The sequence below is a fragment of the Galeopterus variegatus genome, unplaced genomic scaffold (assembly GCF_000696425.1).
Source record: "Galeopterus variegatus unplaced genomic scaffold, G_variegatus-3.0.2 Scaffold7021, whole genome shotgun sequence".
In the NCBI taxonomy this organism is placed as follows: Eukaryota; Metazoa; Chordata; class Mammalia; order Dermoptera; family Cynocephalidae; genus Galeopterus; species Galeopterus variegatus.
In genome coordinates, this window is record NW_007733132.1 from 92,851 (window position 1) to 105,670 (window position 12,820).

At 46.5% G+C, this 12,820-nt stretch overlaps 1 protein-coding gene across 1 annotated transcript in view; it reads left to right on the forward strand.

The window, feature by feature from the left end:
* Nucleotides 1-11,614, forward strand: part of LOC103606991 (carbohydrate sulfotransferase 15) — a 60,912-nt gene extending 49,298 nt beyond the window's left edge. Inside the window, exons 2-5 of the mRNA XM_008591545.1 lie at nt 3,754-4,795; nt 5,674-6,013; nt 7,895-8,041; nt 11,454-11,614. Coding sequence (XP_008589767.1) covers nt 4,250-4,795; nt 5,674-6,013; nt 7,895-8,041; nt 11,454-11,614 — 1,194 coding nt within the window. The 5' untranslated portion in view covers nt 3,754-4,249. The remainder of the gene's footprint in view (nt 1-3,753; nt 4,796-5,673; nt 6,014-7,894; nt 8,042-11,453) is intronic.
* The last annotated feature ends 1,206 nt before the right edge of the window (nt 11,615-12,820 follow it).

The window sequence follows — 12,820 nt, forward strand, 5'->3', positions numbered from 1 at the left end:
CAGACACCGACTGGCTGTCCTGACATTCTATCCAGACTGGCTACAAAAGGCAGGGGAGGGGTTTCCCACAATCTCCTCCTCGGGTGTGATAGTTCGCAAGAACGACTCACAGGACCCAGGAAAGCGCTTCACTTACTATTAACAGTTATCATAAAGGATACCCTTGTTACAGGGGCCACTCAGCTCCTGGCTGAGGCTCCCCAAAATTGATATCGAACTCACAGGTCCAGCTTCCTGCCCCAAACAGAAAACCCAAATGACCCGAAAGTCAAGTGTTGGTGAAATGTAAGTCAGCTTTTATTTAGGAAGACCAGTGACCTGAGGATGTTAGGCTCACCCATCTCTCCAGCAAACCTGATGGCCAGGCTAATGAAAAGCAGGGGGGGAGGGGCACGTGAGCAGCAAGGGCTTCATGCAAGGTCTCAGGTGCAAGGTCTCACCAAGACTCTGTCTGGTTTCTGCTCCCATCTGTACTGTCATCTCAGGGTCTGGGTAGTATGTGCAAGTCTGCAGCTTCAGGCTGGCTGGAAAACAACTCTACATTCATGTCAATAATGTCATGTTGACCCATAACCAAGGTTCAAAACATCAAATAACCATGGGAAAAGAAGGAACTCAGAGAAATACATACCAAGAGAACAACTGTGTCTTTTAAAAATCTTTTAGAGCCCATGTGCCTTTAGGTTCCAACATGGCTTTGGTCCCGCTCACTCCAACAGCGTTCAGGAACAGCCAGCAGAAGAGATGCACAGGGCCAGGCGAGAGGTGGGGGTGTATGGGACTTCCATGCCCTATCCCTGTACCCCAAGCACCTCCACGTGTCCACCAGCCTGGAAGCTCTCCAAACTCCTTTGTTTAGGGGGTTTTATGGAGGTTCCATTATGTAGGCGTGATTGGTTAAATCATCGGCCACTGGTGATTGACTCCATCTCTGGCCCATTTCCCCTACTTGGAAGGGGCCCGTCTGGAAGTTCCAATCTTCTAATCGAGGCTTGGTCTTTCTGGTGACCAGCCCCCATCCTGATGCTATCTAGGGGCCCACCAAGAGTCACCTCATTAGCATAAACTCAGGTGTGGTTGAAAGGGGATTGTTAGGAGTAATGAAAGATTCTCCTCTCACGCCTACTGCTCAGGGAATTCCGGGGATTTTAGAAGCTGCGTGCCAGGAACCGAGGAGGAAGACCAGATACGTGTATATGCATTGTTATATCACCCCCCCCCCCCCTTGTATTGACTTCTGGCCCCCCACACCTGGCCTTCAGAAGGTATTTGTTGAATGAATGCATGAATGGTAGGAGATGAGACAACCCTGTATCTGAGTGTTTTTCTAAGGCTCTAAGGCATCTTGGATCATTCTTAAGGCACACTCAGTGCTTTCTGTTTAAGAAGCGAGACCCAGAGGGGCCGGTCTGTGCCGCGAGTAGACACGCGGGGCGCCTTGTCCCCAGTCTCCTCTCTGTTGACACTGTCTGCTCCCCCCTCCCCATGTCTTTTTATTTTCTTTGCTTGAAAGAAGATACCTTTGCTCTTGTTCAGGAATGTTTTGCCCATTCTGTTAGGTACAGATTATGTACTTACTGTCTTGGAGCCTCATAGTCCATGTTTTTGTGTTTGTTTGTTTCGTTTTGTTTTATCTAATTAGTCTTTCTGCAGCAGAAAGACAGAAGGATGTGAACTCACCCCCCACCAAGCTCCTAGTTGGCGTCTCATTTTTCACCAGCTTGGCCTTGTCTTTGACATGTGAAAAATGTTTTCTTGGCTTCAGTGATGGAGTTTCCAAGTAGGGGATCTTGCCCTTTTGTTTCTTTGGTTTGGAAGAGTTGTTTGTACCAAGCAATGGGTCAGGGGTGGTTGAGCAAGTTTGGAGCGGAGGTTTGAGTCTTGAGGTTCCTGATGTGCCCCTGCAGCTGCCCTGAGGGATATGAGGGGCGGTGGGGCCCCTTTTGGCCTGGCTTCCCAGGGCAGTCTCCTCCCACGCTCATGCCACCTCCCACACCACCCCACCTTCTCCAAACTGCCCCAGCGCCGCCTCCTGACTCACATCTCAGTCTGTGCTGACCAGTCTTTCTCAGACTGGTTCTTTGAGACCTCAGCGGGATTCTCTGGCCACTTACGTTTTGCAAATTTTGTGTATTATATTCCTCTCTTATAGATTCACAGGGCCTATCAGCATATTAGAGGACATGAAAAGTCCTGCTGAACAGGACTTCTGTGCAATTTTGTCCATCCCACTTTTTCTCCAAATAATTTAAGCATGGAACACTTACTGACATCATGCAGAACACTTTGTGGGTGGAAGGCATTTTTTGGAAACAACACCTGGCTATTTCTTGGCCAACATATTTCTAGAAAACGTGGACTTTTCAGCCCAAGGGAAGTGAGCATTCCTTCTGCTGACTTCTGATCATTCAGTCCTTCAGCCAATACAAGGAAGCTTTAAGGTAGGTTAGTTAATATCACCTCTTTGGGGACAGTAAAGATTGTTTAAGGGGTGTGTGTGTGTGTGTATGTGTGTGTGTGTGTGTGTGTGTGTGTGTGGTGTTGAAATTATGTCTGTCATCCTTGATAATAATAATATCAAGTAATTCTCAAGCAAAAGGGAAGAATGACGTGGTATAGGGTCTCCCATCTTTGATTCCATTTCAAACGTTCCTGACATTCACTGACAATTAAAAACCATAATACTAATAGTTGTGGATGGTGCTATTATTATTAATGTTTTCTACTTTTTATGGGATGCTAAATAGGTTAGTCATTGTGCAAACTCTTTACATGTATTAACTAATTTAATATTTGTTACAAACTTTAAGGGAGGTACTCTTATTTTCCTAATTTTCCTGGTGAGGGAACCAAAGCTCATGCAGTTGTATGGCTCGCTGAAGGCCACACAGTCAGTGGGTGGCCTACCACTGCTAGAAATTAAGGAGGTCTCCTTTTCTGCCCCTCTGATGCTCTTTCTATGACATCTACAAAGAAGTGTCATTTGGGCAACAATACATTTTATAACCACAGGATTCTATTAATGGATTTTTAAAAATTATGTCTTCCCCAGGATGATGAAAGTGAAAAATTATTTCAGGGTCTGAAGTGTTATGTTACTCAGGGGATTACTGTACATTGGATTTAATTGCTTAATAACTTAACGTCAAGTGGATTTTTATGATAGACTCTACTGAAGGAGAGAATCATTTTATTGTTTCTAAATTTTCATTAAGTTTTGCTTCCTAAATTGATGATAAAGGTTGGCTCTGTTGATGCTATCGGGAGGGAAAATGCATATTTTCTCTGCAAGCTTCCATCCTAAACATCCTCCTTATTATTCTTCAGATTTTCACTTAAAGGCACTGATATTTCAATTCACCCCTGAAATTCATAGCCATTGACTGTACGTGAATCTGAGAATGATTCTGAAATCCTGGGATTCAGAGATCCCATAAGTCAGGTGTATCAAGGCATAGGATTAGAGAATATGAGGGACTGTGCACAATAGGAGGTGTCTGAGGTGGTGCTGGTGGTGCTGGTGTTTGGGGCCATATTTGGTGGCAGAGATTGGACCCCAAAGCCAAGCACAAGGACCTGAAACCTCTCCCTTTATAATATATGACTTTCTATGCCTTGCTTGTGACCAAGCAGGCTTGGCTGGAACTTAGAAGTGGAAAAGAGAAGTGAACATCTGGGCCTGCTTGGAAGATGACCCCTGGGCTATGGCTATTGCTATTACTGCATAATTCAACACAACTTCCTTTTCTTTAGGTAATCTGAGACTTTCAAGAGTTTGCTCCGCACGGAGAGGAAACATTCCCAAGGCACTCGGGATGTGACAATGGAAATCTTCACGGGCATCTCCATGGATGTCCTGTTGATCCATCAATGAGAAGACCATGAGAACTTCTAATCTCGTGTGTGTTTCTGTGGTCTACAGCCATAACGCTTCTGCTTTTTTTTGTGCCATGGGAAAAACCTGAGAGGCAGGCAGGATTGCTCCAGAACGTATGACCTTCTCTGCGGTCGCAGTGGCTCTTACAGAGCATGACAAGTGTAGATTGCTTCCTCTTGCTGTATTCCAGAGCCAGACCAAAGAACGTGCTTTGCGGCTGCTTGTTTTTATTCTTGTGTCTGTTGCTCGTGTCTTTCGATCATCTTACGTAATTGCAAAACATCCTTAAACTTCTCCAGCACGACTCGTGTGCATCTGGACTCCTGGGGGCTCATCCATGGCTCAGTGAGCCAGCAGTCCCCAGGCGCTACCATGAGGCACTGCATTAATTGCTGCATCCAGTTGTTACACAACGACACACACGAACAGCAGGTCGGCTGCCGCGGAGGCCCCCATCACGGTCACCAGGTGTGCCCCACGTGCAGAGGAGAAAACAAAATTCTGTTTCGCGTGGACAGTAAGCAGATGAACTTGCTTGCTGTTCTTGAAGTGAGGACCGAAGGGAACGAGAACTGGGGTGGGTTTTTGCGCTTTAAGAAGGGAAAGCGATGTAGCCTCGCCTTTGGACTGATAATAATGACCCTGGTGATGGCTTCTTACATCCTTTCTGGGGCCCACCAAGAGCTTCTGATCTCGTCACCTTTCCATTACGGAGGCTTCCCCAGCAATCCCAGCTTGATGGATGGCGAAAACCCAAGCAACGTGAAAGAGCATCACCACCAACCCTCTGTAAATAATATTTCATACGTCAAGGACTATCCAAGCATTAAATTAATTATCAACAGCATCACAGCCAGGATTGACTTCACGACCAGACAGCTCCCAGACTTAGAAGACCTCAAGAAGCAGGAGTTGCACGTGAGTAGCCTTGTGCTAATCTCGATTGATTGATTGATTTTAAAAAATGGATGCATCCTTTTCTATCATTATTTTGGGGAGCACAGAAAAAAAATGACTTGAGAATTTCTCGGGGCTAACAAGAGTAACTTGACAGCCTTACAGATCAGAACACACTGAGAGACTGCTGTCTATTTATGCTGTAGAACACCAAGAAGGGAATTTGCTGTCTGGAACGACCCAGGTAGAAATGTTTAAGGGCTACCCCCTCTTATAATTGCTTTCCAGACTTCTCGCTTGAAATGTGGTCATGGTGATTCAAGTTGCTTTTGCAGATCACCATTATTTGGAGTTTTAAAGTTAAGCTGAACTTGATTTCCTGTTTCTATTCTGTCCTAATCAGTATTTTTGTCTTTAATGGTGACTTAAATATACAACTAGTAAAAAGATTTCAGTTCTTTAATTTAATTAGATTGACTCATGCATGTGTGTCTTGATTTCCTGTTTCTATTCTGTCCTAATCAGTATTTTTGTCTTTAATGGTGACTTAAGTATACAACTAGTAAAAAGATTTCAGTTCTTTAATTTAATTAGATTGACTCATGCATGTGTGTGTTTGTGTGTGTGTGTGGGAACTATAAATCATGGTAGAGTGGATTTTGATTAAACTTCTATCTTTATTTTCTCCCCCCAATTTTTTTTTTTTTTACTTTGGGAAAAAGGAAACATAGTCATTAGCTGTCTATCAAGTTTTGCCTTATTTTATTTTTTAATCCTTGTCAAACAATAGTTCGAATTTGAACACTGTAATCAGTATTAGGGTAGGATCATATTGCGGTTGGAATGTGTTTTTGCTGATTTTTTCCTCCTCGGTGTGTCTCTCTTCTTTTTCATTGCAGATGTTTTCAGTAATCCCCAGGAAATTCCTTCCAAATAGTAAGAGCCCCTGTTGGTACGAGGAATTCTCAGGCAGGAACACCACCGACCCCTACCTGACCAACTCCTACGTGCTCTACTCCAAGCGGTTCCGCTCCACCTTCGACGCCCTGCGCAAGGCCTTCTGGGGCCACCTGTCGCATGCCAGTGGGAAGCACTTCCGCCTGCGCTGCCTGCCACACTTCTACATCATTGGGCAGCCCAAGTGTGGGACCACCGACCTCTACGACCGCCTGCGGCTGCACCCAGAAGTGAAGTTCTCCGCCATCAAGGAGCCACACTGGTGGACCCGGAAGCGGTTTGGTGAGGGCCACTCATCCCTTCCTTCTGCACGCGGGGCTGGGCCAGGCCGTGGGGCTCCTCCACAGAGGGGGTGGGGGGACGAGAAGGTGTCCTGAGGCACGGAGAGGTCCAACACTTCACTTGGCATGAGACAGTTCACAGGCAAAGACCCATCAGGGGCTGGAGCCCAGTTCCCAGCCTCTCAGTGAGCATTGGTTGAGTGCCAGCTATGTGCAGGGCAAGGGGACTGGTGCAAGTTGGACAGCTCTTTTTGTCCTGAGGAGCCTTGGCCCGTGACCCCGCAGTGAGCAGTAAGTGCAGGGTGGCTGGCCCAGCGAGAAGAGGCCCGTTGGCTCCCAGCTCTGTGCCGTTTGGGCGGGAGCCCCTGCACCTGGAGGAGACAGAGCTGCTTTGGGAGTCAGCTTCTCTGACCTGCCCTATCTGCCTCACAGGTTCAGTATGAAAACCGCAGGGAGATAATTCTGGAGACTCTGCTCTCAGCACAAGTTTGCCACGGGCTGTCCGTGAACACCATCTGCCCCTCCTGCAGGCTGGTTACTGCTCCAGCCCAGCCCCAGGCACCCTGTGGCCCTCAGGCCTGCCTCACAGGTTCAGTATGAAAACCGCAGGGAGATAATTCTGGAGACTCTGCTCTCAGCACAAGTTTGCCACGGGCTGTCCGTGAACACCACCTGCCCCTCCTGCAGGCTGGTTACTGCTCCAGCCCAGCCCCAGGCACCCTGTGGCCCTCAGGTCACCATTTCTCCCACATAACTTTTCCCTTTTGCCAGCAGACGTCTGTTCACTGCAGGATGACAGTGGCCTGTTGTTGGCCAAAGTCCTGGCAGGACACGAGGGCGTGTTCGGCATAAAGGACACAGGTTGTCCAGAAGGGAATCTTAAACGTGTTTCTTAGACCAGCTGTTAATGTGCTTCTTGACAAATGTTTGATTTCATCCTTCTGATGTTCATCCTGCAGTGAACAGAAATGTAAGTGCTTCCTTTGTGGTTTAGCCGCGGCGGCTGTTGGAGCCAAGGTTTCAGGTCCTGACGCATTTGCCGGGCGGGTCTGATCGCTCCCCTGCGGCAGGTGCTCTCCCCTCCACGCACGCCGTGATTCTCCTTAATGAAAACCAGCTTCCCTCTGGCAGGAAAGTGGGAAGAACAGGGGCGCGCCTCTGGGACCTGGCATTCGATGTCACCTTGAACCTCTTGTTGTGACTGTGGACATTCTTTCTCCACTTTCCATTGACTTTAGCAGCTGTGGTGTTGGACAGTGTGTTTTAAAAGAATATTTGCAATTGAAATTTACCTATTCTTGAGGCAAGGGGTGAATTCAGGCTGCATGTGGCCAATGCCAGAATCCATGTCTGCCCAGGGGATGATCAATACCCCTACTATTTGGACAACTGGACAGGCTGCTTGATCAAGTAGGTCAGGAGACAGAACATCAGGGAGATGCTAGTTGGGCCCTGATGGAGAAGAGGCATTACGAGGGTTATAGGGTGCTGTCCCTCCTGTAAAGCTGCCCTTTGTCCCCTTGTCCTGTTTGATACAATGTGTGCATCCTGGATATCATTGCTGCTGGCCACTTTAGGGTCTCACCTGATGAACATGTTAACCAGCCCCAAACTCTCTGGCCCTCCATTTGTGGCTCTTGAATAGGTATGCTGCCACTGCCCAGCTTAGTGGCAGCATCTTGAAGCATGCATGGATTGAAAGAGGGCAGCCAGTTTGCAGAGGCCCAGTTGCCCCCTCCTGAGGCTTCTGTGGGCTGAGCCTTTTGCTGCTGCAGCTGGGCCCCTTGGGCCTTTCCACCTCTCTGTGGTCAGTCTCCAGGAGGCCGCCAGCCCAGCAGTGGCACCTTTGTTGTCAGTAACTCCTTCTTTTTGGTTCTCATAGGAATCGTTCGCCTAAGAGATGGGCTGCGAGACCGCTACCCTGTGGAAGATTATCTGGACCTCTTTGACCTGGCCGCACACCAAATCCATCAAGGGCTGCAGGCCCACTCTGCAAAGGAGCAGAGCAAGATGAACACGATCATTATTGGTACGGCTTCCGGGTAGCACCCCGTGGGCTGGCCCAGCTCTGCGTCACCTGCAGAGCACGTGCATGCTGGCTGCACACTTCTGCTGAGCCTCCACTTCCCCACCTGGCCATCACTCTCACCCCTGCATACAGCATTCGCATCACTTGTACAATTACTATAAACACAAATGTTTAATTGACTTTCTAATTCCATGGAGACTCAGGGACAGCTGGAATAGCTTTTTAAAAAAAGTTGTCATTTCTTTTTTTTGTTTAAATTAAGCAGGCATGCTTGACTTCTCTTCATGATCTACTGATCTGAATGAATTTGGATGCAGATCATAAATGCAATTAATTGATTAGTCATCAATTTGATACTTGAGGCTTTTGCCATCCCTGGCCACTGGGACTGTATGAAGATGGAGGTAGCTTCTCCTGAAATAGGCACAGCCCTAAAACAGTCTGTGACTAACTGCTAAAAAAAAAAAAAGCCTAACTCTTGTCAAGCTAATGCCATTGGGCATTCACAATGAAGTTGTCTGATTAGTAATCATTTTTTAAAAAATTTATAAGGATGTTTTATAAATAAACACATATATTCACTCTGAAAAATTTTTTTCTGTGTATATTTAGGTGTACATGATGTTTGATATACATATACATAATAAAATGATTACTATAGTCAAGGACATTAACACATCCATTTTCTCACATAGTTACCTTTTTCTAGTTGTTGTGGTAAGACCACCTGAGAGCTACTCTCTTGGCAAATTTCCACTGTACAATACAATATAGTCATCAAGTTGCACATTCGATCTCTAGGCTTATTCATCTTATATAAGTTCTTTTATTGGATTCATCTTAAGAGAAAATGTTTATCCATGTATACCTCTGAAAGAGAAATTTACTCACATATTTTGCTTAAATTGGTTACCTGAGGCAGTGATCTATTTTTTAATTTTCCTAGATCTATTATATTTTGATTCTCCAAATTAAATGGATCTATTAGTGATTAAGAGGAATTGTATATAATCAGCCCTTTGAAAGATGACTTTTTAGTTATGAGTGTCATGTCCAAGGGAACAGGCTTATGCGCCTAAGCCCAGATTCATTTATTTATTTTTTTAACTCAAAGAAGTCAGGTTACTGGGAGTCACCTCTAATGTGAATTGACAGTTAGCTATTCTTTTGCAAGCTGGAGGTTCCAAACACCCCAAATCATAAGTCTAACTTTCACTGTGACTCTCATACCATATGCCCCTGACCAAAATCTTATGTTCTTATGAAAGAACTAAAAATATTCATCCTAGGACCAGGAAATGGAGACTAAGATAATGAATGAAAAAGGAAAGCCTTAATTTGTTTTTTTAATTTTACTTACTTTTTTTTTTAATGTAATTTTTTTGGTGGCTGGCGAGTAATAGGGATCGAACCCTGGATCTTGGTGTTATCAACACATGCTCTGACCAGCTGAGCTAACCAGCCAGCCCTTTACTTGCTTTCAGATTTTAGAAAGAACAAGAACCAAAATTATTGTGCTGATATTTCCTTAAAGCAGGGTTTGGTGAGTGTCGTGGAGGCCTTGCGGTGTGACAGGCAGGTGGAGAGGCCGATGAAGAGCTGGCATCTAGCTCTCCTGTGCCACCAGCCAGCTCTGGGCTGTGTGACAAGTCAGTCTTCCTGAACTCAGTTCACACATCTGTAAAATGGGATTGTTGGACCAGATCTATTCCAGGCTCCTGCCAGCCCTGAAATGTGATTCAGCTCTGCTTCAGCACTTCCTCCTGGTTAGATCCTTGGCAGAGGGTCTTTCATTGTCTTGGGCTCCTGGGTCAGAGAGGGCCTTTCCTCAGCAGTCTGCAAACAGCTAAAGGCACCCAGGACTTAGGACTCAGGCAGCTGGGTTCTGTCGGGCAGGGGCTCCAGATGTGTCTCAAGACCCCTGCCTCTGCTCTTGTGTGCACGGCTCTGCAGCCCTGCCTGGTCCCAGCACCACATGAACTGTCTTTCCTGCCCTTAGATAGTAAGGTCTGAGAGTGAAGGAGCCACACCTGTCTTGCTTCATTCACCTGTCCGCAGAGCCAAGCACAGTGCAGGCCACAAATTAAATGCCAAATGAGTGCTTTCTGGATGGATGAAGTATGGATGGATGGATGGATGGATGGATGGATGGATGGATGGATGGACGGACAGACAGGTGGATGGTCAAATGCTTCTGTGATTCTAAAACCATCTCAATTTTGAGATGTGACAGAAGTTGTGCCAATTTAGCTTCAGATACTTCACTCATCCTTTATATTCCCTTATTCATTGCGAGTGGAATTTTCAAAGGACTTCTGATTGACTTGTCTTTTCTGTATCAGGGTATTATATCTTAAAAAAATAAAAAAAGAAGAAAAGGCTAGAACAGAAATGTTCACCTGGGCGTGATTACACGTCCGTCAGAATGAATAGGGCCCTGCTAACTTCCTGCATTCTTAACGATGCACTTATCCCTGACCAGAGAGACTTCATCTTTTGGCTCAGATTTTCCCCAAATGAGTGACTTTGAGACGTGTCATATAGTTCCTATGCAAAATGCAAGGAAATCAAGTGTAGAACTGATTGATTGATGTGCTTTTCTTTTCTAAATCTCTGAAGACTGTCCTAAAAAAAAGAAAAGTTGGGAAATTGGTTATCTGAGCGAGTCAGCGTGGTTGAAATGTTTGTGTCTTGGCCTTGCCTCTGCCCTAGAATGTATGCTTAACGTTTTCATCCTTCAGTCACGCAGACCACGATAAAACAGGGCTCAGGCACCAATTCCCGCTCACACAGTCAGCTCTGAGTGAGCACCAGCTGTGTGCAGAGCAAGGGCCGGTGGCAACGGACAGATGGACGTGCTGCCTCTGCACGCCTTCCTCTCACTGGTTCTGAGAGTGTGCCTTGTGACTGACTAACCCTTATGGTTTCAAGGAAAGACAGGCTCAAACTGCATCCAGTTTCCTAAGGAGGGTCAGCTTCCCCAAACTACTCCTTTATCCTGGTGCTTCGGAAGGAAACCATCTAGCACATTCTTAGTGGGCCCTTAAAATGCCACACAGCTATGCACCCTGAGCGAAGTTAAATATTGTGAAATTAGGGGACCAGATGCTAGTTAAGGTTTTATTTTTGCTCACCGTGGAGAGAGGAGCTGGGTGGGAGGTTCGCTCAGTGTTGTGTGTTTTGCCTTGATTTCCAGAGGTCCTTGGGGTGGGGTGGGAGTGTCACTGCACAGTGGGTGGGCATCAGTCAGTCCCCCTCTGCCTGGAGTCCCATGTGCCAGCGATGGCTCACCAGCTCTCTGAATGGCTGCTTCAGAGGGAGGTGTGGGAGCCAGGCTCGGCCACTCACACCCAGGGCCACTCTGTGGGCCCCTCTCCCGCGACTGCTCACGTGCGCTGTTTTCTCTTTCTAGGGGAGGCCAGCGCCTCGACCATGTGGGATAACAATGCCTGGACCTTCTTCTACGACAACAGCACGGATGGGGAGCCGCCGTTTCTGACCCAGGACTTCATCCACGCCTTTCAGCCAGATGCCAAACTGATCGTCATGCTCAGGGACCCCGTGGAGAGGTGAGTGGTTTCTGTGTTTTGTGTTTGGGGTGGAGAGAAAAGGCACTTTTGAAGCATTTCCTTCTCATCACACACAAGTTTGTGCCTCTTTTTTAAAAAAAAACAAACAAGCTTAACTGGCAATGTGAACGCTATTTCTTATGTAAATGTTATTCTTGGGGCAGTCCTCACTGTGTTTAAACAAATTGTAGATTGTTTTCTTAGCCATTCTGACCCTGCTCTGTGGACCTTGGGTCACTGGCGGGGTTGACATGGGGGCCTGGGTGGCTCCTTGGGCTTGGAAAGCACGTTTAGAAGCAGGAGTGTCGGGGATCTCCGGGAGGTTTAACTCCCAGAATTCCATGTCTCCCAGCTTGGTTGGTGCCTTTGTCCTTGTCAGCTCTGGGTGTGTAGTATCCAGCTTTCCTCGAGAGGCTGATAGTAGGAAGAAAGATGGACAAGGTTGCTTTGCCTTTAAGATCTGGGGTCACCATGGCTCTGTTCCCGCAAACATTTGAGAACCACTGGTCTCTAAAGGAATGTTGCAGAGGGAGGGGAGGCAAAGAAAGTGGACTTGCTTTTGCAATATATTTTGCAGGAATTTTTCTTCTAAATCTTGACCATTCTGACTATTTCCCACGTCTGAGCTATGGCTCAGCAAAGGCAGAGGGGTCAGGGGGAGACAGGTTATCTTAAAAGTTCTTTGAAGAATCGGGTGATTGTCATTGGTATTTTGAGTTCTTGGCAAAATGTATGTAGAACATTTTGAAATTCAGTGAACAATTAATAAATAGATAATTATTTGAACAACAACCAAAAAAGATCAGGGGTTGACCAGTATGGATGAGGCGAAGCTAGAGTGATATTGAACAGATGGTACCCAGGTGGCCTTGTCAGTGCTGGGCAATACTTAGATCATTGCTGATGTCCCTGTGGAGTGCAGAATCTCAGGGCTGCCGGGACCTTACACTTATTTAGTCTGACACTCCTTCCAAATACCAGCACATCAGAGATAAGGGGGAGCCCCCAGTGTGGTCCATGGCCCTTTGAGACAGAGAGTTCCCCAGCCAGGATGGCTCAGGACAGTTCTGTTCTTCCTGTTGTGACTATGTCTGTCTTTGGGGAGCATCCACACTGTGATCCTATTTCTTCTCCAGAAAGCCACAGAGACCAAGTCTAATCCTTCCAAAATGGAACAGCCTGCCAGATGTGTAAAAGACAGTGGCCAAGG